Source organism: Panonychus citri, unplaced genomic scaffold (assembly GCF_014898815.1).
Source record: "Panonychus citri isolate SS breed McGregor unplaced genomic scaffold, ASM1489881v1 Contig00047, whole genome shotgun sequence".
NCBI lineage: Eukaryota > Metazoa > Arthropoda > Arachnida > Trombidiformes > Tetranychidae > Panonychus > Panonychus citri.
In genome coordinates, this window is record NW_026515452.1 from 39,182 (window position 1) to 65,658 (window position 26,477).

The following is a 26,477-nucleotide window of genomic DNA, read 5'->3' on the forward strand; positions in this document are numbered from 1 at the left end:
GTTCATCTTTAATCGAGGTTAGATTTTCGATAATGTATTGAAGTGGCTCTTTGACAAGTAGACCTTTTCCTTTCTTTTCGTTTGGGCCAAGAACTTTTTTCAAAATTTCGATATCAGTGAAGTATTTGGTCATCATGACAAGGGCTTGGTTGAAAATCCATTCCGATGGTTTGGTATCGAACTTTTTAATTAGCGATCGAGATGTTTCAAAATCGGCAATTCTGCAAAAATCAACGCGAATTCTGCTTATGGTTACAATTCTTTCATATTGTTCAATTATTTTTCGTAATAATTTCTCACAATGAGCATCAACTCCTTGTCTCATTGGCAGTTTCAAGGACAATTCGGTCAATACTGATATCGAACTACAAAAACTGACCAGATAGTCTTTAAGATGTTGAGGTGTATCGGGTTTGGTCATGAATTCACTGGAAAAACGTAATCGACGATCATTAATATGGAGAAATAAATCTCGAACTATTTCAATGCCCAATCCCCAGAATTGGTGGAGAAAAGCAATTTCTCTCAGCTGTTCAGGTTCACAACTCTGAATAATCTTTAATTGATTAGATGTACTCATAATTAGTCCAAAAGTAAACAATTAATCACAAAAGAAAACCAATTGATTTGAAAATATTAACAGTCAACATGTGACAAATGATGATCATAAATACACAATCAGATTAAAGCTAAAATTTACCATGAGATTAAATTTAAAAATCTCAAACTGCAACCGTTAAATTTTCAAATATCAGACGACAAATTAACAACATCTCATAGTTAATCCGGTTAATTCAAATTGATCGTTAATCAGCCAATGATTTCAGTTCATTTTCCAATTTCCGATATTTACTCACCCGAACGGATCATAATCGAGTCAGTACCGACTCAGAGACAGTTGGAGACAAATTCTTGGCTTAAAATACTGAAATTAACCAACTAAATTAGTTAACTAAATTGTTCACTCGGATAAAAAAGAAAACAATTAAATCGATCAGGTCGCCATCTGTCGTTCTTTTAGTTTACTTTATATTCGTAAATGGTTTTGATTGAGAAAAATTTTTAATCAATTGATTCGTTTATTGGTAATTTAATGATCATTTACATGAGAGGACTTGAATTTCAAGTGTTGGAGTGAGAGAAATGAGATTAATTAACAGTGAATAGAGATCACAGATTATAATTACACAAAATTAGATTCAATCCAAGGGAAGGTTTTTACACTGTAATGTCCAGTGAATCTTGGACCTGGAGAAAGTCCGAACGATTGGTCTGTTTGAGTTTCGGCTGTCGATTAATAATCAATATTAATCGACTTATGGTTAGTGTTGGTCATAATCCTCGACAACAGCTTCGATGAGATGATTAAATTGTCGCATTAGATCATGATATGAGCTCAAATTGGATTGTTTCATTGGGTCCGATGGATCTTGAGGTAATGTCTGTTTAACGGCTTCGTAAATTGACCTGATTTCATCGATAATATAAGCGATATGCCTATGATTTAGACCGATTTGTTGACCATTGGATTGCAATTTAGCGATTATTTTCTCGACGCAATCGAGTAAAACAATATAATGGGATATGAGATCAAGAGCTTTTAATTTACTCTCAGGTAAATATGTTGAATTAAAGAGAGTAAAGTTATGAAACGATATCGATAATTGTAATTCTGATAATGAGTAGATGCGAAAATTTGTCGAGAGGAAAAAGATTTGAACTAATCCACTATATTCGGTAAAATATTCACTCATACAATCCTTGAACTCTTTCGGACTACAATTAACAAGAACTGGGAATAAACTTGAACACGATTCTGAGAGTGTTCTCAGTGACATTCTAGCATTAGAATAGAAACATACCTCTTTGTTACTCAGATTATTCGAATTATCTTCTAAAGCTCTTTCGATTGATCCAATTCGATGTTCAATTATGGCGAGAAAAAGTTCAACCATCAACACATTGGAACCTTGGATTGACCAGAATTTTGAAAGAAAATCAATCTCACAAACTTCCATTGATTCCATTGTCAATTTAATCCAATCAAAGTTCAACTTGAACTATGTAAACGTTTTGTCGACAATCTAATCAATTGGTGACACTAATTAATTGTCCAGAAAAAAAATTAATTAGAGGTTAAAGTTGAAAATGTGAACAACAAACAACAAAATGTAAACAGAAAAATTTAAAATCGCAATCAATGATTATTGATGAGCCATCTATGGGAATTAATTGGTAATCAATTGATTAAGTCTAAAAGGAGGTAACATTTAATTGTTTAAAAAAGTGTATCCATTGATTAATTGATTAGTTAATTACAAGGTAATCAATGTGAAAATAATTTAAAGAAGCGCAATTGTTTAGGATAATTTAACATTGGGAGTTGAAAATGAATGTTAATTAGTCAAGTGAATGTCATGATTTTGATTGTGTCTTGATGGTCAATTGATTCAACTGGATTAAAGTTGATCGGCTGGTCAAGCTTGTGGATCGTTCGGTGGGTTTAAGGCTTTCGGCTGTCGAGGTGGTGGAAATAAGAGATTGGCTCGAGCCGAAGTGAGTGTTTTTATCATGTAATGGAAATTTTTGAGTAAAAGATAGAGCGGGTCACAGTTACGCGATTCGTTTGACCGTAAGTCCGTTGGCATGATGGTCATTCTTTCAAGTGTTTCCAGTAGCGAGCGAAGTTTAGAGAGGACACTTTCGATTCCCAAAATGTTAAGGCCAATCGGTTGACCGTAATGGTTGTTTGTTTGAATTACCACTCTGATCACTTCGATATAACAAATGTAAAGTCTAACCAGTTCAACGGCCATTGATTTATAATAGGGAATCGTCGCTGGATCGCTGGTCAGTTTCATCAAGAGTGTTTTCGATGTTTCATCTTCCGCTGGCTCGTGACTGAATAAAACACGTAATCGTCGATGGCAAACACGAATGGAACATTTATATTGGATGATCACTTCTTTTAATCTCTGTAAAAGTTCACATTCATCGGGACCCGAATCAATAAATGATCTGAATGATAATCCCAATCGCTCAAGACTCTCAACTAATCCATTACAATGAGCTAATTGCTCTTCGGTGATAATTTCTTGTTTCTCCACTTTCACCCTGTTGATTGACAGGATTCGACGATGAATCAGAGCCAATAAAAGTTCTTGTATCAATGTAGCTCCACCCGGAAGAAGCCAAAATTTATCAAGAAACTCAAATTCTCTTAGAGCCATTCGATTAAATATAAACTGATTGTAGATTAAGATGGAAAATTAGATTAATGGTAATTACAAGAAATTGAACAAAAAAAAAGATTAATAATTGTATTGGGTAACCTGTTGACCGCTGCTCATTAAATCAAAGCTGATGACAATTAAATGGATTAGTAGACAAACTGTTAAGCCATCTATGGGATTATGTTGATACTTGAGAAGCAAATTGAAAGCAAAATTAATAATTAAACTTAATTTCTACAAGGTGTCCATCTTCATCACTTGTCATCATGTCACTCACTCAATATCTTCATCTAAGGCTTGGACTCACCAAACGTAATCAACTAATTCTGGGATCAGATTGATTCCGAGGTGAAAATTGTTTCACCGAGGCCGATTAGTTGATTGCCGATTCTTTGATTTTGGATTCAAATTGAGTTGGAATAGGAAAAATGAAGAAAAAGTCAAAACCAAAAGTTAATCGTGTTAATTGTCAAGATTGAATTTTGATCAAGACTTCTGAAATCAATTGAAGATGATTTCGGTTGTTGAAACAACAATTTAAGCTGAAATCAGTTGATTTGTGTTGGTTAAACAAGATTTTTTAATTCTATGATCAAATTGTCTAGAGCTTAACTCTGATTCGAGATCACAATTTGATAATGTTTACTGAAACACGAAAGTTGTCATCAGCTGATTTGAATGTGGAATCAAATTTGATTACGGTTGAATACGAATCCTCATCACCATAATAATCTAATTATTAATTAAGTCATTTTCATCTTCATCTTAATTGTAACAATTAGTTAATCATCATATTGATCACTTTTACCAAAACATTTTGGAGCGAAATCAAAAATTATACTCAACCATTTAACGATTAGTTAATTTTGGGTTTTACAGAAAAAATCATTCATCTTAACTGTTTGAGTATTTTATTCATTTTAATTTGTTAATAGCGCTTTTTGATTGAGTTGTCGTTAGATAATTGCATAATCAAAGACCTTGAGTAGATTTTAAGGTAATTAGTTAATCGCAATTTGAAGTTAATTAAGCTCCAATCATTTTCTTAACTGTGTAACCAGGTAGAGAATAGAAAAATATCAAAAAGAAAAAGAATAAGAAAACGAAAAGTAAAAGCTTAAAGAAGAACCATTTTCGTCGAGTCCAAATGATGTATCGGAACGACTTCCAGGGATTAGCGAACCATGCGAACGATGTATCAGGTCGTCTAATTTGATTAGAGAAAAATTGATTGGAAAAGATTAGAACAATTAACAGAATTGATCATTCGCCTCATCTGATTATTCAACTTACTGAGGCTTATCCAAAGGCTGAGGTGGATCTCGTGCTAATCCAGCCGGATTAGCATCAGCTTCGTCTTGGGTTAACAGTTCAAAATCAGCCTCCAATTTACCCTATGGGAAAAGTGAATGGATAACAATTAATTAATCATTGAAATAAATGGTGATCATAATGATTATGATGATTGTTGAGATTTTGAGGTTACTTCAAATGTACAATTTAATTATTGCCAACAATTTATGTTTACGGTTTCATGGTGGGGATTATATTTAAGACTAAAACTTGGGAAATTGTCATTTATTGTTAATTCAATTGATTTGATTGTCAACTCTTCGATACAAACATATCAATACAATACTAACAGTAATTAATTGTTTTCCCTTCTCATTTTGACAACAATTAGTTGACTCTAATTATGTTGTAATAATTACTTACAGTTAATTCAGTTCCTCCGTCGGCTAGATTAGCATAGAAAGGCCACCAACCTCTGATACGTTTTTCTTTGAATAAGTTGATTCGTGAACTTTTAATTATTTGATTGTTGTTACTCGTATCAACGGAACTAATTGTTGGACTGTCCGAAAGTATGTCCAAGGTGCATTCTTTTGCCGATCGAGCTCCTCGAGGGAAATCAATTAAATTGATTGGTAAACAACCGAGAAAATCATCACCCGAAAATGAATCATAATCCCAAACCTGAAGATTCAATTTACAGGGAATCTTTAAATCTGTTGAGTTCATGGCGAAAAATGAATCTTTCTTGCGAACTAGGATAACACCTTCAGCGGGAAGGAAATCGAAACGGAAAACAAATCGCCAATTGAAATTTCCCTCACCGGTCAACGATCGGTAATGAGTATCAGTCTGTTGAGCTGCTTTGGGATCGTCTACCCAGCCCTTGATGTAAATGTCGGACATTTTTTCACCGGAAACCAATGAATCATCATCAAGAATGACATCTTTTGTATTCCAAATGACCACCCGAAGTTCATATGATCGTGGAGCTCTTGGTGCAATGTCCAACGGAGGTGGTCGTGGGTCACTTAATCTAAACATATCGATCCACATCTCGAGTTTACCTTGTTTAACTCCCGGTTTATCGGGTCGATACAATGATCGAGTCTCAACATGTTCGGGTACCAATGAATAGCCAAAGGCCTCTTTCCATGAATTCAACACTCCCAACGATAACTGTTCATCTTCATGGGGAATCTCAGTTAAATCTGAAGCATCTTCTTGCTTTCGGGTAAACATTAATTTACCAATTTGAATATATTTCTTGGTAATCACTAGGTGACTCATCTTAAGGTCACGACATAATTTGGTCAATATTTGGCTTGGTTTCAGTGAGTCCCGCCATTTACCTGGACCTGATGTTTGATAAGATCTTGGAAGGCCACAGGTAAACCTATGGTCAGAATAATATCTATCTTCAAGGTCAATTGTTGTTTTTCCGATTAGTTCGTCCGTTGAAAAGGAATCATAATCTTTCAATAAGATTGTTAATGTTGATTCGAGAGGAAAAGTGGCCTCAAATTCATAGACTCGTCCGAAAAGAGGATCCAAACAATTTGGCACAAATTTATCAGAATCGTCAAACTTTTGCGATCCAAGTTTAAGGATCGGGTAAAGATCAGCCTTACCGTTTGCATCTCTAGGGATGACATCGTAAGCTCGGACAATGTAAACTCGAACAAGCACCTTAACGGGATCGTTATTGGACAAATGATCGAGAAGTTGAATTCCATTTTTCCATGGACTTTTGTATAATCTAAATGCACCTTTAAAAACGCCCATGGTTTTGGTGTCGTTTGTATCATCGTCAAATTTACCTCGTTTTAAGGGGAATGCGGTCAACTTATTATCGGCACTATGACCATCGAAACGTTTCTCAAGCTCTTCGGGATAAACTCGAAGGGTCAAATGGTATGGAATCATGGACTTTCGTGACTCTCTTCTACCCGATGAATTACCATTTTTCGAGGTAAAGTACCTCATCCACCAATCGATCTCCTCTTCCTCTGATTCTTTGTTAACTTTTTTCTCCATCATCACAATCTCTTCATCGGGTTTTCTTTTCGCTCGAGCAGCGGTACCACCATTAGAGACCATGACTGCGTCCAATTGGTCACCAGTCGATCCAATTTTGGGCTTTAAATGGTCAAGGTCAATGACAATATGACGTTTTGGTAAATGGTGAATGTCAACTTGTTTGTCTTTACTGTAAACATATTTAACTAAAGATCTGACCAAATGAGTACCGACCAAAGTGAACCGTCCAAAAGCACGACAATCGCCGACACGAATGGACAAAGGTGGACAGTAAAACTCTTGGTCAGGTAATTGAAGTTCAATTTCTTTTCGAAATGAAGGGAAATTTGGATTCTTTGAACAATTTGGAATCACAGAGGAAGAAACAATATAACCACCCACTTCTACTTCGGCTTTTGGCTTATCAACTGATAACAATTTGACCCGTTTCAGGTCACGAACACCCCAAAAATGATCTGAAGTTTATACTTTGATAGAGTTGGTCTAATTTGTTGAGGAATTGAGATTATATCTTGACCGTTGGAATGACGAACGGCACCAGGTAAACATCTAGGATAATCTTCTGAACTATCAGAATCACTAATTTGAACCAATTCGAGAGCCATCAAAAGTTGACCACTTTCCGAACTGTTCAACCAAACATCGAACCAATTTAATCGAGGTAAAATATAAGGTTCATCAGCGAAACGGACATAATCGAAGGTGACTTTGGCTCGACCAATCAGTTCGTCATCGCCAATTATATCACGATCGTAAACTTCAGCCAAAGCGGTTAATCTAGCGGCTCTAATATCTTCCCTCGAACCAATCAGACTAATTTGAGATCCGATCATTAATTCATCCCAACAAGGTGATAAAGTTTTCTCCTTGACACTAGACACCAAGATACATTTATCGTAGTATAATTTGACATAAGGATCGGAGAGACCAGAGGTATCGGCACCGATAAGAGATCGAGCCTGGAAAAGATGAGCGCGTGATTGAAAGATTGACCTTTCAGGATATTTAAGATGAGTCGGCGGGTCAACATCTGATTTACTAAGAGATTCAAGAGAGGGCTCAGGTGAATAGCCTGAAGGAAAATGCTTGACCAAGTCAGGGAGTTTATCAGAGACACCAAACCAACAAAGTATATCGACCTGTGATCGAATATGACCATTGGGTCGGCCACCTTGTCGAAGTAAAATTGCTCGAAATTTAGCTGCATGGATACCACAACTTTCGAGTTCAGGTGAATAGACAATGTCCTTGGTCGCAAGTCGTATTTGAGCTATTCTTTTACCCTCAACCAACATGGAAAGGAAAATATCGGGAAATGTAATATGAAGGGAAGATGCTAATTCATTTATTTCATTGACCCATGGGGACACTGCTTGGACAATTGGTACGATGTTACTCGTTGAGACCGAATCTCTCATGGCCATTGTTTCATTTAATATAAACAGAATTTGATCTCTCTGTTTGGACATTTTCTCCTTGTCAAGACGAGAGATTCCTGGTGGATCGGATAAAGATTGTAAATATTGCAATAAACTGGAACAATTTTCGAGTAGTTGACTTAAAACACCAAGTAGACGACAAGCGGCATCGACTTCACGAGTGACCGTTAACGCGTCCACATCAGCTAATCCATTTGACTGTAAAGAAAATGATTCATTGATTAGTTGAAATTGAAGTTTGGGCGATTAAAGTTAACTTACAAGATTTTGAGCGATTCTGGTCAGTCTATTGGAAACGAAAAGCCTCCAGGTATCATCGAGCCAATGGAAACGATGAAACATGATCGGCTTAACCGTGTCCAAGGGTAAATGATAAGCGTTTTCCTTGCGATTATTTGAGAAACATTTGGCGGGTTTAATGGGTAAGGTCACACCTCGATATTTGGCTCGAGCTTTTTTATCAGCTTCGTCTATTTTTCCATCGCCATCCAAATCATCTGGATCGCCCATGTTTAATTCAAGGGTTATCGGTTTATCGGCATATCGTTGCTCTATTCGTGAGACTGAATTGAGAAGGCCGAAAAGCGCAAACTCTTTTTTAGGTCCTAAATGTGTCTCATCGAAAGGACCAATATTCTGAATGGACATTCGTTCTAAATCAGGTGAAACAAGGTCAACAAATTCTGTTGTAATTGCGACCAAAAGTCGACCAATATAAGCGACACCTTCTTCCAGACCAGTGGACAAAGTTTTACTCTCGGAGTTTGAACTTTCTCGAGCTGCTCCGTACAAATTGATAAAAGTTGGACCAAAAGTGGGCAGGTAACCATCTTGACCTCACTAGAGATGTAGTTTAACGGAAGATAATGTGTGGCCAAAAGTCCGTCCGTTCCAAGTTCATCATCTTTAATCTCAAATTTAATGTTCTGGAAAAAGGTTGGAAACATTTCGACAAAAGTGATTTGCTGATTCCAAACGGGTGAAGATGACTTTTTAATGACCGAAGTCCGTCCAGTTGAGCCCGCAAACGAAACCGAGACATAAGCATCACAAGGTGACTTTGATGAGGACGAAGAGATGATATTAAGAGCCTTTTTGACCGTTGAATCGGCTCGAGTGAGTCCATATGCTCGATAAATTTTGATGACCAGTTTGATGGATTGTCGTTCGGTAACACCAACCGGGAATAGTAAATTCGATTCGATATCAGATTCATCAGATCCAACGTTATCTGATTCGAGGTCATCTTCGTCTTCTCCCGACTCCTTAGAATCTTCATCGTCCATTGTTCCCGATAAAGGTGAACTGTCACCTTTGAACAGTACATTTATGTCCAATTTCAAGTAGCCTCGAGGCTCATTTGTTTCGAGATCAGTTAGAAGCGCCCATTTCCTATGGAACGAGTGCCCGGGCTGACAGAAAACGGTACCAATGTCACAAGAAAATAGACCAATGACCTCGTCCGATTTCAAAAGTCCCTTTGAATCGTAAACCGTAATCGTAATAACTTTTTGAAATATTTCTAAACGCGGCTGATTGAACGATATGACGAAATATTGATCCCAAAAAGGTGAATTGGTTGATTTCTGAATTGTGGTTGTTTTCTTGCGATCTCCGACCATCAATCGAACCATTGGATTAATGTCAAGTCCAGGAAGTTGAGCGGCTTCGATAACACGAATTCCAATATCAAAATGTTCAGGTCGTGATCCATAGCAACGAGATTCAACTGAAGTCACAGCTTCTCGTACCAAAATGGGTTCACGGATCGGTTTCAGAGTGGAATCGGTTGATGATGATGACGGCTGAGGTAAGGTCACAATCTCCGATGTATCGAAAGTGGGCTGAACAATACTTCCTCGACCAATTGACCCTCGTACATTACTTTCCATATCAATGGCCACATCATTAGAAGCGCCCGTTGTGATTGATTCATAATTTTCCTCTGCCAATAATGATTTATCCTCGAACATGATTAACTAATTGTAAATTTAATTAACCAACTGATGAGATAATGTCTGCTTCCCCAGGGTTGATCATTAGCTCAATTCCTTAGCAATTAAATTTACTCTAAGGAAATTGGATAAACAATTAAAAAGTTAATACTTTCAATTGACAAAATGTTCACCTTGATTGTTAATTGTGGTTGTTTAAGATACGTGGGTTAATTGTCATTGATTAGTTATTCAAATTATCACATTCAACAATTATGATCTAATCAGTGATCAACAAATGAAGACATATGAATAAATTAAGATCTTGGTGAAAATTTAATTACTCTTAATGGGATTTAATTTAACTTTCAAATTTGTTAATGTTAATTGTTCCAATGTGATGATTAGTTTAATTACATTGAATTGATTGACAAACATTTCCCAATGAGTTTCAGATTCTAATAGTTAAATTATCAGTGGACAATTAACTTTCAAGGTTACCGTTGAAATTAATGAGGATCAAATCATTAAATCTAAGTTAAATTGTGACGATCAGTAAGTTAATTAAACTTACCTCTCTAATCGATTGCTAGGCAGATTTGAACACAAGGAAATTGAATAGTTATTGATTGTCAGTGGTAAAAACCGAAGCAGTTAATTGTTGGTTTATATCACTGATTGAAAAACTTATAATCAAATGAAACAATCGAGAAACAATTAAGTTAATCCAATAAAATGAAACGAAAATTTCACAAGTCTGAATGAAAAATATTTCCAATGGTATCAGAGTTAATTACGAAACAATTATCAAAGAAAATGAAACTTTATCTAGTTAATTAGTTGATTCTCTAAAGTCAAGGTGGATTTGATAGTTAAAGTCTCTTTTCCTCCAGACCAAATCATAGATTACGATAATTGCCTAAGGGGTTTATCAAGGATAAGCCACTGGATAGTAACTAAAGGACAAGATTTACCAAAAAGTACACAGGTAAAAAGATGGACTCTAATAGGATAACCTGTTTGATGGTCAATACCTGAAACAGGTATGAATATGTTGAGAAATCTGTATCACTTTCACTTGGAATAATATCAATCAAATGTTCACCTTAATTCACTTTTAATCACTGATTAGCTGAATGAATGAATCAAGATGATGGTGAATTGATTGTTTACTCAAAAAAAGACAATCTCTTGGTGTTTGCAAAGTCTTTCTCCATGTAACTTGTCGGATTCTGAAAAAAAGGTTAACTTATTTTTAGAGAGAGAGAGAGATTGTTGTTGTTTCAACTTTCTATTGAATTGGAACTTTTTCTGAGCTTTTTTTGTTCTATTCTTTTTTCAGAATTTAGGTTTGGAGGTTGAACCATCACCAGTGTGGGTTTGATAATCTTCATCTCTCTGCCTTAACCAAAAATCCACTCTCTAGATGGTGGGTAACGTAATGTTCATCCTCTGAGATGAATAACTATTTGGTTTTCCTTTACTTTGAATTGATGAATTACTTTGAATGATGAATTCTGAAATGTTGAACATGATAAACAATCAAATGGAAACAATGAAATAATTAACTGTCAACAATTAAAGACATTAAGATAACTAATATTATTTGAGAAGGTTAATTGATGATAAACAACATCTTCTTTGTGATGGTTAATGATTTTCATGTTTACCTGCGTGTAAATTGAACAATTAATTTTTCTAAACGATTAATGTCACGTTAATAACCATTGATAATCCAACATCCAATCATTTAATTAGTTAATCAATGAGAAAATTAGTTAAATTTAAAGAGGAAACATTGAATATCCAGCTAAATGAATATTAAACAGCCAAAAGTATTGACTTCAAGTCGCCTTAGGAAAGTAAAGGTAAGATTATCACCTGATGAGATACATTGAAGTGATTCACAAATTACAATTAAGTCGATGAAGACAATTAAATTTGTTGCAATTAAGATGAGATACAATTAATCAACAATGAAGAAATCAACATGTATCGTTTTCTACTTACAATTTAGAATTGACTTGTTGGTAAGTTGTCACTTGATGAACATCATTTGGTTGAAAAGAACGAAGATTGAAAAAGATAGTTGACAATTTAGAGAACAATTTATTAACTAATGGCGATTGTTTGACAACAATTAACTATTCTAATGGTGTTACAATACAAAATGAAGATGGAAAAGTGACCAAGGTGAATACAAGAACCACTGAGAACCCGAGATGTTACCAGATTGAGAACAAGTAACAATGCAACCAGAGAACCGGTTCCTGGTTACATTAAGTGAACTTTCAACAATTAACCAGTTTTTGTTTTCGTAGTTAAGTTAATTCACTTTTCTGGACAATTTAACAACTAACCATCACTCGTTGATTTCATGATGTTGATCCGGTGGAACCAGAATCAGTTGAATTAACCCTGTCTGGTTACATATGAAATGATAAGAGAGACGAGATTAAGTTAATTGTTGGTGGATCAGCAAAGTTTTCAATGAAATAAACTAATTAACTTTTCACTTTTCTTGTTAAATCATAATAATTTTTATTTTATTCAATTGTATTTCTTTGAGGATAATTGTGTATTCGATGGGTTAACAATTAATGGGATCATGGAAGTTAATTGTTGTTGTTGTTTTTGGTGATCAACTGGAAAGGTATTGATATCTAATTGAATGAGAATTACGATTTATTGATTTAGAATTTTGTTTAATTGTAATTAGTTAGTTTTACTTACAGATTGGTTAAAGTTTTGTTTTTGTTGCTTCCATGGAAACTTAATGAATGAATTAACTTCATTGATACGCAGTTGATTGTTGACCAATGGTCAGTTGTTAATACTCCAAATCAACCCAATCAAATGATTCGAGAATATCAATTATTGAGAAGAAATTTAATCTTTCCATATCAGGATCGTCGTACTTTAATTCACTCATTTTTTGTCTTAGACAATTAGTTGATTGTTATCAGAGAAACAGATAGAAAATTGTTAATTGTTGATAAGATGTTGATTGTTGTTAACACGGCAACGAACGAGATGAAAATGAACTTAAACCAAAGACTTGGTTGATTGTTATTCCGTTGAAATGAGGTCACTTTGGTCCAAAAATAGTGGCCGAAAATAGTTTAACTTGACCGATATTTGGTGATAGCCTCCTTTATCATCATCTTTATCATCATCTTCTTGATTGTAACCAATCAAGTTAAATCGGCCATGAAAAAATGGTTAATTCAGATGAAACAATTTAAACGAAACTCCAAAAAAAACCCCGACAATCAATAGAAACCAATCAAAATCCCGAATACAAAAAAAAGGCCAATTCATTAACCCTATCAAATGATTAAAACTAATCACCAGTAGCTTTTTTTACCATCTTAATTGTTTCAATCTAATTATAAACACTTTGACTTGTCTACTTTTAATCTCATCAGATTAAACGATTAATTTGATCCGAATGATAATCCTGATCCAAGAAAATGAGGAGACATTTTTTTTTGCTGGAAAATATATCATCTTAATTGGTTGTTTTATCCCATTCCATTAATTACCATAAGATTGAGTTGGTTAACAATCAATGAACAATCAACTAATTGTGATTCTTTACAGAAAAACAAATGTTGATCAATTGTTTTCAAATGGAAATTACATTCTAAAGTTAATTGCTTAATCCATTGAATAGTTAATTCAATGGATTATTTAAGATTAATAGAAGTGAAAAAAAGAAAAATAATCAATTTAATTATCAACAATCAACGAAATTAATTACTGGAAATTCATGATTATGTATCCAAGGTGTTTTCTAACTTTTAATCAAACAAATCAACGATTAAACCAATAAGACGATTGTAAAACTGATTAACTGAAGGTTGTTAAAGTATTTGAGGTAATTTAATGGAAATTTGTTAATTAATTCCAAATTAATTAATTGTTGAAAGAAAAGAAAATTTCTCAGCTGATTCTTGATTTTCGCGGGTAAAAGTCAATCATATGTTTAGACTTTTTTTTCAGTTTTTTTGTTGTTTCTGTTTTGTCACTTTAGACTTGAACCGATTATCTCAATCTAATTGATTGTAATTAATTAAATTTCCCATTTCTTTTTGTGATAATTAAGTTTCCTAATTATGACAGATCCTTCCAATTGCCCCGTTTGCTTGGGTAAACCAAATATTCCCATAGTATTGGGATGTAATCATGTTTTCTGTTACTTGTGTCTAAAAGGATCTTCAACCTCTCATATGAATTGTCCCATTTGTCGTCAGGTAATTTAATTGATTGTTAATCAATTTCAATCATTTCCAACATGTCGATGGCCAATTGACAATCTTTTAATTACCCTCAAAACGATGAGAATGTCTATAATTCTTACCCTTTAGAATTGGTGACATTTTTTTTCTCTCCTTGTTTCTTTGTTGTTTCTAACAAAATTGTCTTCTCTTTCAGCCTTATCCAAGTTCCGTATTCATTGCTCCTGATTTGAAGCAAAAATCAATCCAATTATCGGCTAAATCGGCAAAGTGGAGTTACCAAGGTCGAAATGGTTATTGGCTATTTGATAGAATCACAAATGGCTACATGGAGAATGCCTATCAAAATAAGAGACCCATTTGTGAAGTGTTAATTGCTGGGTATGTTGTTTACAATTGCAATTGATTTGTCAACTCAATTAACTTGTTTTCTAATTTTCCAACTACAGTAATACTTATGTAATTGATTTCACGAAAATGATTCAATTTCGTAAAGATATTCCTGGTAAACGAAGACACATCAAAAGGAGCATTGATCTAGATAGGAAAGAGATCAAAGGAATCGCTGGTGTTTCTCAGAGATTATTGAAAGTGAAATTAAAACGAAAACGATTAGCTAATTGTGATTCTGGTGAAGGTACAAGTTCAATCAGTCAACAACAACAGCAACAGGAACAACAATCAGACAATGATAATCTATTAGATGATCAAGACTCACAATCAAATCTACCCTCAGGAATTACAATCAAAAGGGAAAAAGTTGACGATGTTGATTCTTTACCATTACCAATGGTTGATTCAGTTTCGTTATTAAATCAAATTAAGGAAGAAATAATCGATAATTGTGATGAAATTGTTAAAGTTAAAGAGGAACCTGAATGGTAATTAAGTTAGCAAACACACTGATTGTTTACAATTAGAGTTTATTTACCATCATCTTTGTACGTGTTAATATTGATTAGGTTTAACTTTATTGATTTATTGATTGTTTTCCTCATCTAATTAATCAACATCAACACTTAAACCTGCAACTGTGTTAATTAACTGTATCATAATGTAAACTATTAATATTATCATACTCATTCACTGCCGTCTCCTGGATGTAATGAATTTAAATTCATAATATGGCGCAATTAACATGACAATTAACCGTTAATTGTTGTACACTCAAACACATAACCATTGATTTCATTTATTTTGTAAATATATTTAAATCAGAATCATTTGTTATTTTGTTATTAACAACAATCTATATTAATTGTGACCTTTAATTCAATGAATTCATCTTGATTGTTGATATAGAGAGAAACAAAATTAATAATCAATCATTAAAAAGTAATTTAAATTTATTGATCATGATTAACACGCTTATTGACTGGTGTTTAATTTGATTACAACATTTGATCAACTTTTGATTTATCAGAAACAGTTAATTGTGATTTACAAAACAATTGACATTTTACAATTTATGCTAATCAATTGAGTGATTGTGATTTATGATCTGACAATTTAGCGTTTTAATTGCTTTCATTGTTTTTTATAATTTATAATTTAAATTAAAAACCAGAGTTAAATTGTTAGTTAACCCACTGATTAAGTTTATCCAAAGTTTTTTTAATTGCTTCAATTTTCAACAATAACAATTGGATAGAATCAGATTGATTAAGATTGTCTCTAAATTGTTGACTATCGATGTCAAATTTGATTAATTAATAAAATAAATTGATGGCCAATTGGTAAATCTGATTGTTACAAATTGATCAGTTACAATTAAATTGACCAAAGCCAATTAATTTTCAATTTTTGTTCCTCATAAACTAAATGGTTCATTTAGTCACAGCAATTAAAGTTAATTGTCAATCTTTTTTTCTAAAAGTGTCTAAATCTATTCACAATTGAATCAAATTAATATGAATGATAAAATTTTCATCTTATTGTTTTTCTTAATTGTTTGTTGCCTAATTAATCAATCACAATCAGCTCGTAAATGTCGTAAACCAGGAAAAAAATCAAGACAGCAATTGATTCAATAGAATCAAAAATTGAATCAAAAATTAACACAAATCAACAACAATTATGGAATCCAACTCAGTCATTAGCAATGAATCAACAATGGACCAATGGGTTTGGTCAACAATTAACTGGACTCAATCCAATTGTTTCATCAATCGAAAATCGGGTAAAAATCAATTGATAATTAAAATGAAATTTTTCCATTTCCACTAATCAATCATTTGTAATTTCTTTTTGAAAGGGAAACAACAATTTGCTAACTAACCCTTTCGGTATTCTGGTCAACCGACCTGCCGATTCATCGTCGACATCAGAGGTGGAAGTAAATGTGCCAGTGTCTTTTCCGAATCAAGGATTATCCTCATCATCAATCGTCGAAGCGATTGAACAACAATTTGCACCATGGAAAGAATCGACCTCTTCTTCGGCCTCATCATCAGCTCGAGGTTCGAGTGTTGACCTACAAGAGGTCGCAGCTTTTGAATTGAATAAAATGCTACAAAAAGCACAATCAGCTCAATGGAATTTACCGAAAATTCAGCAACAAGCAACTTTCTATTCTTCTTCGTCCTCTTCTTCCGCAACATCTTCTTCCTCCGAATCACAAGTTAAACTATTCTCACCAGAATCTTTATCCATGAAAGAATCTTCCAGTTCTGAATCTTCTTCTTCTGAAGCATCTGCAGAACCAGAGGTAAAAGTTACTCTCCCGAAATCTTTTTCTCATAAAGAATCTTCTTCGCCCTCTTCGTTGAAAGCTCAAGTGAATATACCTCAGTTTCCAACTACGAAAGCATCAACTTTTCGTCAACATCGTCAGCTTCCACAGCGAACAACCAACAAGAACAGTTTGTTCGTGAATTGGCTGATGCGATGAGTAAGCAACAACAATCGGTGTCTGTGAAAGCATCTGAATCTGTCGCATCTTCGAAAACTCCATCTTCCTCTTACAAAACATCCACAATTCCGTCTCATTCCGCCTCACCAGTAACTTCGCCTTCGAACCCCTCGCCTTCCATAAGCTTATCATTCTCTCCAAGAGCAACATTAGAATCTTCCTTTGATAAACCTTCGTCGTCGTCATTAGTAACTCAGACTAAACAATTGCCTTCGACGGCCTCATCTGTGTCTCCTAAAGTAACCTTGACTACGAAACCATCACCTCAGTCAACCCTTGAGACAAAAGCATCACCAGTACCTCATTCAAATTCATTGACATCTTCATTCCAATCTCCCTCTGCCTCTTCATCATCAGAAACTCATACTAAACAATTGCCTCCAATCATCTCATCAGTATCTTCACCGACAACTGAACCAACACAAGAGACACAGATCTCCGTTAAAGTTACGAAAGCTCCGTCAGAATCAACTAACAAACCTGAAAAATCCAAAATCACAATAACAGCATCTCCATCTTCTCATATCGACACTAAACCATCACAAATAACGGAACGAATTTCCCCAACATTAACAATCAAAACTCAAGGAAATACTTTGAATACCCAAAGTTCATCTTCTAAATCAGAAGAGGAAATAATTGTGCCAATATCTTTATCGACAGAAAAAGCTTCCTCTTCAAAATCTTCGCCATCAACCCGATCAGAGGAACATGAATTTCCATCTTGGAAGGCCACAGTTTCTTCATCGATATCAACTGGATCCCAGGCTAAGACTTTGAGTTACGATCAACAACAAGAACTCGCAGCTTTAGTATCAGCTCAGATTTCACAGAGTAAACAGTCAAGCCAAAATGGAGTGTGGACTTCAGCCCAAGCAGATCAACAGACTACATCTAATAAGCAACAAAAATCAGTTACACACGATTCGGTATCTTCATCTTTATCTTCAGTAACTCTTACGAAACCTTATTCGTCTCCTCTAGTAACTTTGACAGCAAAAGTATCACCAGTGTCTCATTCAGATTCATTAACATCATCATTCCAATCTCCCTCTTCATCACCAGAAACTCATACTAAACAATTACCTTCGACGGTCTCATCCTTGTCTTCACCGACAACTAAACCATCAAAAACAACGGAACAAATTTCCCCGACATCAAGTGCACCGGACTTTTCCTCGCCATCGATAACTTCTCGAGTTACTCAAATACGAATGAAAAGACCCCCAGATGGAACAGAATATAAAAAAGAATCAGATTATGTTAATCCGAATATTGTAATACCTAAACTCGAATTCTATCATAATGTACCTAACGAAGGCCAAGTTAATAATCAAAAAGTCAATTTGGAGTTTTCAGAAGAACAAGTTTCTCCGTCGATATCTACTCCTTCCTCAACCATTACATTGAGTTACGATCAACGACAAGAGATCGCAATTCAAGCATTAGCTCAGATGTTACAAAAAGAACAATCAAAATATTCTTCATCCTCTTCTTCAATAGAATCTTCTAAAATAAATGTTCCTTCACAAGAATCATCAACTCTTTCATCTTCTACTATATCAAAAGCTTCTCCAAACACTGAACCTCTTTCGGAACTTGTGTCAGATGAAACTGAATTTCCTTCTTTATCTCCTTCATCCGGATTTTCTTCCTCAACAGCGACTGAACCTTCGAACGAGGCTTCTTCCATAAGCTTATCATTCTCTCCAAGAGCAACATTAGAATCTTCCTTTGATAAACCTTCGTCGTCGTCATTAGTAACTCAGACTAAACAATTGCCTTCGACGGCCTCATCTGTGTCTCCTAAAGTAACCTTGACTACGAAACCATCACCTCAGTCAACCCTTGAGACAAAAGCATCACCAGTACCTCATTCAAATTCATTGACATCTTCATTCCAATCTCCCTCTGCCTCTTCATCATCAGAAACTCATACTAAACAATTGCCTCCAATCATCTCATCAGTATCTTCACCGACAACTGAACCAACACAAGAGACACAGATCTCCGTTAAAGTTACGAAAGCTCCGTCAGAATCAACTAACAAACCTGAAACATCTAAAATCACAATAACAGCATCTCCATCTTCTCATATCGACACTAAACCATCACAAATAACGGAACGAATTTCCCCGACACCAAGTTCATCGGAAGTTTCGAGTCCATCGATAACTTCTCGAGTTACTCAAATACGAATGAAAAGACCTCCAGATGGAACAGAATATAAAAAAGAATCTGATTATGTTAATCCGAACATTGTGATACCTAAACTTGAATTCTATCATAATGTACCTAACGAAGGCCAAGTTAATGATCAAAAAGTCAATTTGGAGTTTTCACGAGAACAAGTTTCTCCGTCGATATCCGTTCCTTCCTCAACCATTACATTCAGTTACGACCAACAACAAGAACTTGCAGCTCGAGCATTAGCTCAGAATTTACAAAAAGAACAATCAAACCAATGGAATAAACCAAATATCGACCAACAATCCGCTATGAGTTCGTCATCTTCTGCATCAGCATCTTCGACATCACAATCAGGTGCAACTTTTGATTCACCATTCAATTGGCCGCAAAAAGAGTTAATATCTTCTAAATCGTCTTCATCTGCATCCGCATCCGCTTCTTCAGAAGCTGAGATAGATACTCCATTTGGAAAAGTATTAAAAGACTCTTCCTCATCATCGGCATCAGCTGAATCTTCAGTTGGAGTATTGAACTACGACCAACAAGAACTTGCAGCTCGAGCATTAGCTCAGAATTTACAAAAAGAACAATCAAACCAATGGAATAAACCAAATACCGACCAACAATCCGCGATATATTCGTCCTCTTCTGCATCAGCATCTTCGACATCAGAATCAGGTGTAACTTTTGATTCACCAACCAATTGGCCTCAAAAAGAGTTAATATCTTCTAAATCGTCGTCATCTGCATCCGCATCCGCTTCTTTAGAAGCTGAGATGGATACTCCATTTGGAAAAGTATTAAAAGACTCATCTTCATCATCGGCATCAGCTGCATCTTCAGTTGGAGTATTGAGTTACGACCAACAACAAGAACTCGCGGCTCAAGCATTAGCTCAGAATTTCCAAAATAAAATGTCCAACCAAAATGGAATGGGAATATACCCAATAATCAGCAGCCATTTACTAGTTATTCTTCGGCATCTTCTGCATCAGCATCCGCGAAATCAGAATCAGATGTAACTTTTGATTCGCCTAACAATTGGCCTCAGAAAGAGTTATTATCTTCTAAATCATCATCATCTGCGTCCTCGTCCTCTTCATCTAATTCTGAACTAATCTTCCCTGAATCATCCGTCCTGAAAGAATCAATTAAATCTGATTCTTCTGCTACAACATCTTCAGATAGTAAGGAAACAGTAAATCTCTCACAACAATGGCCTAAAAAGGTGTTAGCGTCTTCTAGATCGTCGTCGGCTGCGTCCGCATCATCTAAGTTAGAAGCTGAAGTTGATAGTCAGTTTGGAAAAGCATTGGAAGCCTCATCATTTGGATCAGGTGCATCTTCAGCCGGAGTATTGAGTTACGATCAACGACAAGAGTTCGCAATTCAAGCATTAGCTCAGATGTTACAAAAAGAACAATCAAATCAATGGAGTAAACCAAATAACGAGCAACAATCAACTATTTATTCAGCGTCTTCTGCTACAACATCTTCAGATAGTAAGGAAACAGTAAATCTCTCACAACAATGGCCTGAGAAGGAATTATTATCAACTAGATCATCGTCGGCTGCGTCTACATCCTCTTTGTCAGAAGCACAAGATGACACTCAGTATGGAAAAGCATTCAAAGATTCATCCGCATCATCAGCTTCAGTTGATTCTTCAGCTAAGACATCGAATTACGATCAGCAACAAGAACTTGCAGCTCAAGAATTAACTCAAAATTTACAAAAAGAACAATCAGCTATTTACTCGGCTTCTTCTGCTTCAGCGTCTTCTAAATCAGAATCGGATGTAATTTTTGATTCACCTACCAATTGGCCACAGAAAGAATCATCATCTTCTAAATCGACGTCATCTGCATCCTCTTCATCAAGTTCTGAATTAATCTTACCCAAATCTTTAGTCGTGCAAGAATCCGTTAAGACGGCTTCTTCTGCTGCAGCCTCTTCAGATACAAAAGAAACTGTAAATCTCTCACAACAATGGCCTGAGAAGGAATTATTATCGACTAGATCATCGTCATCTGCGTCCGCATCCGCTTCTTCAGAAGCTGAGATAGATACTCCATTTGGAAAAGTATTGAAAGACTCTTCCTCATCATCGGCATCAGCTGAATCTTCAGTTGGAGTATTGAACTACGACCAACAAGAACTTGCAGCTCGAGCATTAGCTCAGAATTTACAAAAAGAACAATCAAACCAATGGAATAAACCAAATACCGACCAACAATCCGCGATATATTCGTCCTCTTCTGCATCAGCATCTTCGACATCAGAATCAGGTGTAACTTTTGATTCACCAACCAATTGGCCTCAAAAAGAGTTAATATCTTCTAAATCGTCGTCATCTGCATCCGCATCCGCTTCTTTAGAAGCTGAGATGGATACTCCATTTGGAAAAGTATTAAAAGACTCATCTTCATCATCGGCATCAGCTGCAGCTTCAGTTGGAGTATTGAGTTACGACCAACAACAAGAACTCGCGGCTCAAGCATTAGCTCAGAATTTCCAAAATAAAATGTCCAACCAAAATGGAATGGGGAATATACCCAATAATCAGCAGCCATTTACTAGTTATTCTTCGGCATCTTCTGCATCAGCATCCGCGAAATCAGAATCAGATGTAACTTTTGATTCGCCTAACAATTGGCCTCAGAAAGAGTTATTATCTTCTAAAGCGTCGTCGTCAGCAGCCGCATCCTCTTCGTCTAAAGCTGAATCACAATTTCCGTTTTGGAGAGAATCAGTTTCATTACCTGAATCAGCTGAGAGATTGAGCACTAATCAAGCACAATTTCTCGCTGCTCTTGAATACTCCGAACTTTTGAAAAAAGCGCAATCAACTGCATCTTCTAGTGCAGAAGTTGGATTGACACCATTAATCTTTGCTCAAAAAGACGCATCAGCATCGTCGTCTTCTGCTGTACTACTTGATAAATTCGATATAAATCAACAACAAACACCTTCTTCTGCAATATCATCATCTCAAGATTCGCCGTCTTCAGCTGCATCTCACTCAGAATCACTTCAAAGTCCATTAACTTTGAGTCAAATCTTAAAAGGACAGTTCGCATCTTCAGGGGAATCACAATCGACTAATAACCAACGAAAACAATTGGAAACATTTGGACAAAGTCCATTCAATCCCTCTCGATCAGCTTCATCTCCAAAGGTAAATGTTCAAGGTAACCAGGATGATTCCTCGTCTCAAGCAGCTCAACGAAGATCACAGGATCAAAAACAAGTGAATTTATCTCAATCAGAATCAACAAGTTCGAGCTCATCCTCATCCTCGTCTTCATCTCAAATCCAATCAGTTCTAACTGCAGATCAACCTCAAGCAATTGAATCATCAAAATCAAAAATAAATAGCAAACAATCAGAACAAGATGAAACTTTAGCACTTGAAAAGAAATTAAATAATCAACAATTAGAAAGTTCATCATCAGCTGAGGCTAAATATCGAATCAAATCAGCGCATGAAGGTCAAGCCACGACTCACCATCGAACCAGTCAATCCTTGATGAATCTACTAAATGCTTTACGAAATCAATTAAAAGTAACCAATCAACAATTAACTGGCGATCAAACAGAAGACTTGATAATTTTACAATTAAGACGAGAAATATCACAATCGAGCACAATTGAACAGCTACAAAGAATATACAGAATAATGATTATTCAGCCACCAGAAATTCAACAAGCAATTAAATTACAAATGATTTTGAAAGCGGTTCAATTACAACAATCGCACAATGAACAATCAACAGCCGAGGAAATTGATTCAGTTCAAAGGCTAATTCTAAGTCTCATCGAACATGATGAATTCATGGAACATGGAACTGGACTTTTGGAAGAGATCACATCAGGAGTGGAAAGTGTGGTCAGTGATATTATCGGATGATAATCGATAATAACAATTAACTCTAATTGGAAAACTCCAATGGTCAACCTATTGAAAGAAAAAGAGAAAAAAAATTCCCGAACAATTTAAAATACAAAATTGAAACGAAACAATCAAATTATATTAATCATATTCTAACCATATAATGGAAACATAAATAAACATTAAAAATCTGATTAAATGTTGATTCCAAATTCATGGTGATTAAAGTTAATCGTTGAACAATTAAGATTGGAAATAATAAAAAACATTCAATTTTAATGTTAATCAATGTTAATTTGATTTAGGAACTGGTTGTTAATAACATTCAGACTCATTTAATTTAGTCCCGCTGGGAAATTGTAAGTTTGATTGAAAATAATTCTGTTTGTTAATTGTTATGATTTAAGCCCAACAGTCAAAAGGCTGGATTGTTGTTAATTGTTGATAATAAACGAATAATTTTTTTCTCTCTTTGTTAATCATGATAATAAATAAATTCTTACATCAATTGATCACAATCAATGGAATCAATGATTTTGTTCCTGGAAAATGAGTGATTAGTAAATCTAATTGTTATTGGATGTTCAATAATCTGGGAGCAATTAATTTACTTCTAAAATGATACCAGTGATAATTAAATGATTACAAGTGAATTTTTCATTTACAATTCTCTAATAATAATAATAATAGTTAATTACTGCTTAATTGTTGATTGTAATCATTGGGATTTGTAATTCTAATCGATGTTGTTGATCCAACAATTAGATGTTGAATCAATTTCTTGATAATTCAGTTCAATTCAGTTGATTTTAATTAAATGCTCGGATATCATATTATTGAAATTCTGAAAAAGTAAAATGAAAAATATGATAAATGCCCTAAGGCAAAGATGAGAGTCTTTGAGTTAACTAGTTTAACAAGTTTCTATCATAGTAATCATCTTGATCCTTAGGTCATTGGCTTTCCAAGTATTGACCAACAATTAAATGACCATTAGAAAAGACCATTGACCTAGAAAAGAAAAAATTTCTTCGTCGATTTAATTGTAAAGGTTAACCTAAATTCGGGCGATTTAATTGAAAACTTTTGAAGTTTGATCAAATTAACCAGTGATTATGATTGGAACTGAAGGTGAAGAGTGTCGGTAATTAGTTAAATTGTTAAAAATACTTTACAATTAACATCTAATTTGAATAGTTGGTGGGACGATTAAAGAAATGGACTGAAAATCAATCAGAAATTAAAGTTACACGGAACAATTGAATCAATTGGTTAGCAATGATTAAGATTTTCGGTGAAAATGAGATATTTAAATAATCTTGATGATAACAATAAAGAATTAATAGTTTCGTGATCATTTGTATATTTCGGTTTACTTTTCGGTCATGTCAAAGTTCATAAGTGGAACCAGGATCAACAAAAGAAACCAAAACGATTAGTTGTTAGTCATGAGAAGATGAAGATGTTAACGAACTGATAATTATAACAATAGACGAATACGGACTTTTTTCAATGTTTGAATTGACTATTTCATATAAGAATTCAAATTTAATCATCAACAATAGAGAAAGAGATTGAAAGAAAAGTACAGGTAAGAGTAAAAAAAAAAGTTCGGCGGCATCAGGATAGAAATTATTTCCAAATTCAGTTTTGATTGTGAACAAAAAAGATGAACATGAGATTGAGAGTGAAAATGATGATAAAAAGGTGAGAACTATTATTCAATTGAATCGTCAGACTTGATCAGTTAACTTGGCCTGATATCGGAGGAAATAGATGCTGATGGGAATTGTCAGTCATTCAAAATACATGCAATGACCTGTACCAGAGAGAGAGAGAGAGAGAGAGAGAGTAAATGAGTAATTTCAAGATGAATGAATAAGAATTAAGGTGATAAGAATTGTCCATCAATGGCTAGCGTGTTTTCTTACATCATTGTTAACCCTCAGCACGAGAATATTTTCCGTGCGATCTTTTTATCTCTCATTCTTTCCCAAGTAACCTGGAAATTTGAACAATAACAATTACGAGATGTCACAGTTAAGAACCGTTATTATGATTATCATCATCATCCCAGTGATTATTACAGTGATCGTAACAGAAAAGTTGAGCCCAATCAAGGAAGAAACTTTCGGCTTTTGACCATTTAACAAGTAGCCCGACATTTAAGGTCAATTCTCATACCGATGAATTAGTTTTTCCTTGGGAAAAGTTGCTAATTATACCATCATCATCTTCAGCATCATGAAAAACATCACGGGAAAACAACAGAATCATAATTATGTTAACTACCATAAACAATAAGAAAGCAAAGAATATGAAATAAAACTAAAGTCAAACAATTAAGTTGGAATTAGTTTCCAACATCAAAATTATCTAAACCTTTGAAAAGTTGAATCTTTTTGCTATTTAAACGTAAACACAATTAACGATCTTCCATCTAATCAATCGACTATTACATCGGATCAAAGAGCAATCAGTTTCATTACTCTTTACTTGGGATCATTTGGTTTTGATTATCTTCATCTTTTTGATTATAATCTACAAGTAACAATTTACGATAATCCATTGATCATGTACACAGGAAACAAAAATTAATCCATTGTAACAATTAACATGGATGATGATCAGGTCGTTACCATGTTGTTGTTCAGCTTACAATTAATAGTGTTTTCCCCAACTAACTGTAGATTCTGATTACGAATCCTAATTGTATCCATCCTCTGGTTAGTTTCCATTATTAATTGTAAATTATTAATAGAAAATCTCACATCCGATTGTTAATTAACTGATTGTTTCGCCGTGAATTGAAAATTGGTTGAAATAAGCTAACCAATGGGAGAAAAATATTATCAAAGTTATTGAGAAAAGAAAAAAACAATTAGTGGATATACTAAATATCTAATGATTCTAATTAAATGAAACAATTAAGAAAACAATCAAAACTAAATTGCTAATGAAAGAAATCAGAAAATCAAATCATCAATCTGAATGAAAACAAACCGATAACTTGTTATAATTAAGTATATTAATTACTAATCTCCATCAGGATTACTCACCTTTAAATCATTTTAAAGATGATGATTAACTAATTGTATCTTAATTGTGGTGTTAAAAAGGGAATTAAGAAAATACAATTAAAAAAAATTGATTCAGTTTGTGAATAGAAAACAAAAAATAAACTTACAAACATTTCATTCATTTTCAATCAACTGGTCAACTAATATATTTGATTAACCCACTTATAAGAACATGATTAACAGCTAATTAAAAAGGTGTGGTGAACAATTAACAAACAATACTA

The 26,477-nt window shown here is 34.5% G+C and overlaps 5 protein-coding genes across 5 annotated transcripts; 4 read left to right on the forward strand and 1 right to left on the reverse strand.

Annotated features, from left to right (window-relative positions):
• Positions 1-1,059: 1,059 nt before the first annotated feature.
• LOC128398211 (otoferlin-like) lies at positions 1,060-12,374 on the reverse strand. Its single transcript, XM_053359038.1, is given in 7 exon segments — positions 1,060-4,440; positions 4,527-4,627; positions 4,950-7,018; positions 7,021-8,203; positions 8,267-8,844; positions 8,847-9,984; positions 11,950-12,374. Coding segments are annotated over 6 exon segments (5,244 nt in total). The 5' UTR covers positions 9,979-9,984; positions 11,950-12,374; the 3' UTR covers positions 1,060-4,259.
• Positions 12,375-13,947: 1,573 nt separating this feature from the next.
• On the forward strand, positions 13,948-15,529 carry LOC128398215 (E3 ubiquitin-protein ligase RNF146-A-like). The gene is made up of 3 exons (XM_053359046.1): positions 13,948-14,195; positions 14,377-14,561; positions 14,630-15,529. Exons 1-3 carry the CDS (start codon positions 14,058-14,060, stop codon positions 15,063-15,065), a joined length of 759 nt encoding a protein of 252 aa, XP_053215021.1. The 5' UTR covers positions 13,948-14,057; the 3' UTR covers positions 15,066-15,529.
• Positions 15,530-15,679: 150 nt separating this feature from the next.
• On the forward strand, positions 15,680-20,306 carry LOC128398212 (uncharacterized). Its single transcript, XM_053359039.1, has 2 exons — positions 15,680-16,359; positions 16,435-20,306. The coding sequence occupies exon 2, from the start codon at positions 17,067-17,069 to the stop codon at positions 20,301-20,303; it is 3,237 nt and encodes a 1,078-aa protein (XP_053215014.1). The 5' UTR covers positions 15,680-16,359; positions 16,435-17,066; the 3' UTR covers positions 20,304-20,306.
• LOC128398223 (osteocalcin 2-like) lies at positions 16,282-16,960 on the forward strand. Its single transcript, XM_053359053.1, has 3 exons — positions 16,282-16,359; positions 16,435-16,887; positions 16,952-16,960. Exons 1-3 carry the CDS (start codon positions 16,282-16,284, stop codon positions 16,958-16,960), a joined length of 540 nt encoding a protein of 179 aa, XP_053215028.1.
• On the forward strand, positions 20,306-23,652 carry LOC128398213 (pneumococcal serine-rich repeat protein-like). Its single transcript, XM_053359041.1, has one exon. It carries the CDS (start codon positions 20,687-20,689, stop codon positions 23,189-23,191), a length of 2,505 nt encoding a protein of 834 aa, XP_053215016.1. The 5' UTR covers positions 20,306-20,686; the 3' UTR covers positions 23,192-23,652.
• The last annotated feature ends 2,825 nt before the right edge of the window (positions 23,653-26,477 follow it).

Coding starts and splice junctions, on each gene's coding strand:
- LOC128398215 (XM_053359046.1), top strand. CDS start 14,058: ATGACAGATCCTTCCAATTGCCCCGTTTGCTTGGGTAAACCAAATATT. Junction 14,196..14,376: donor ATTGTCCCATTTGTCGTCAG/GTAATTTAATTG, acceptor CTTCTCTTTCAG/CCTTATCCAAGTTCCGTATT. Junction 14,562..14,629: donor TGTGAAGTGTTAATTGCTGG/GTATGTTGTTTA, acceptor TTCCAACTACAG/TAATACTTATGTAATTGATT.
- LOC128398223 (XM_053359053.1), top strand. CDS start 16,282: ATGAATCAACAATGGACCAATGGGTTTGGTCAACAATTAACTGGACTC. Junction 16,360..16,434: donor TTTCATCAATCGAAAATCGG/GTAAAAATCAAT, acceptor TCTTTTTGAAAG/GGAAACAACAATTTGCTAAC.
- LOC128398212 (XM_053359039.1), top strand. CDS start 17,067: ATGAGTAAGCAACAACAATCGGTGTCTGTGAAAGCATCTGAATCTGTC.
- LOC128398213 (XM_053359041.1), top strand. CDS start 20,687: ATGTTACAAAAAGAACAATCAAATCAATGGAGTAAACCAAATAACGAG.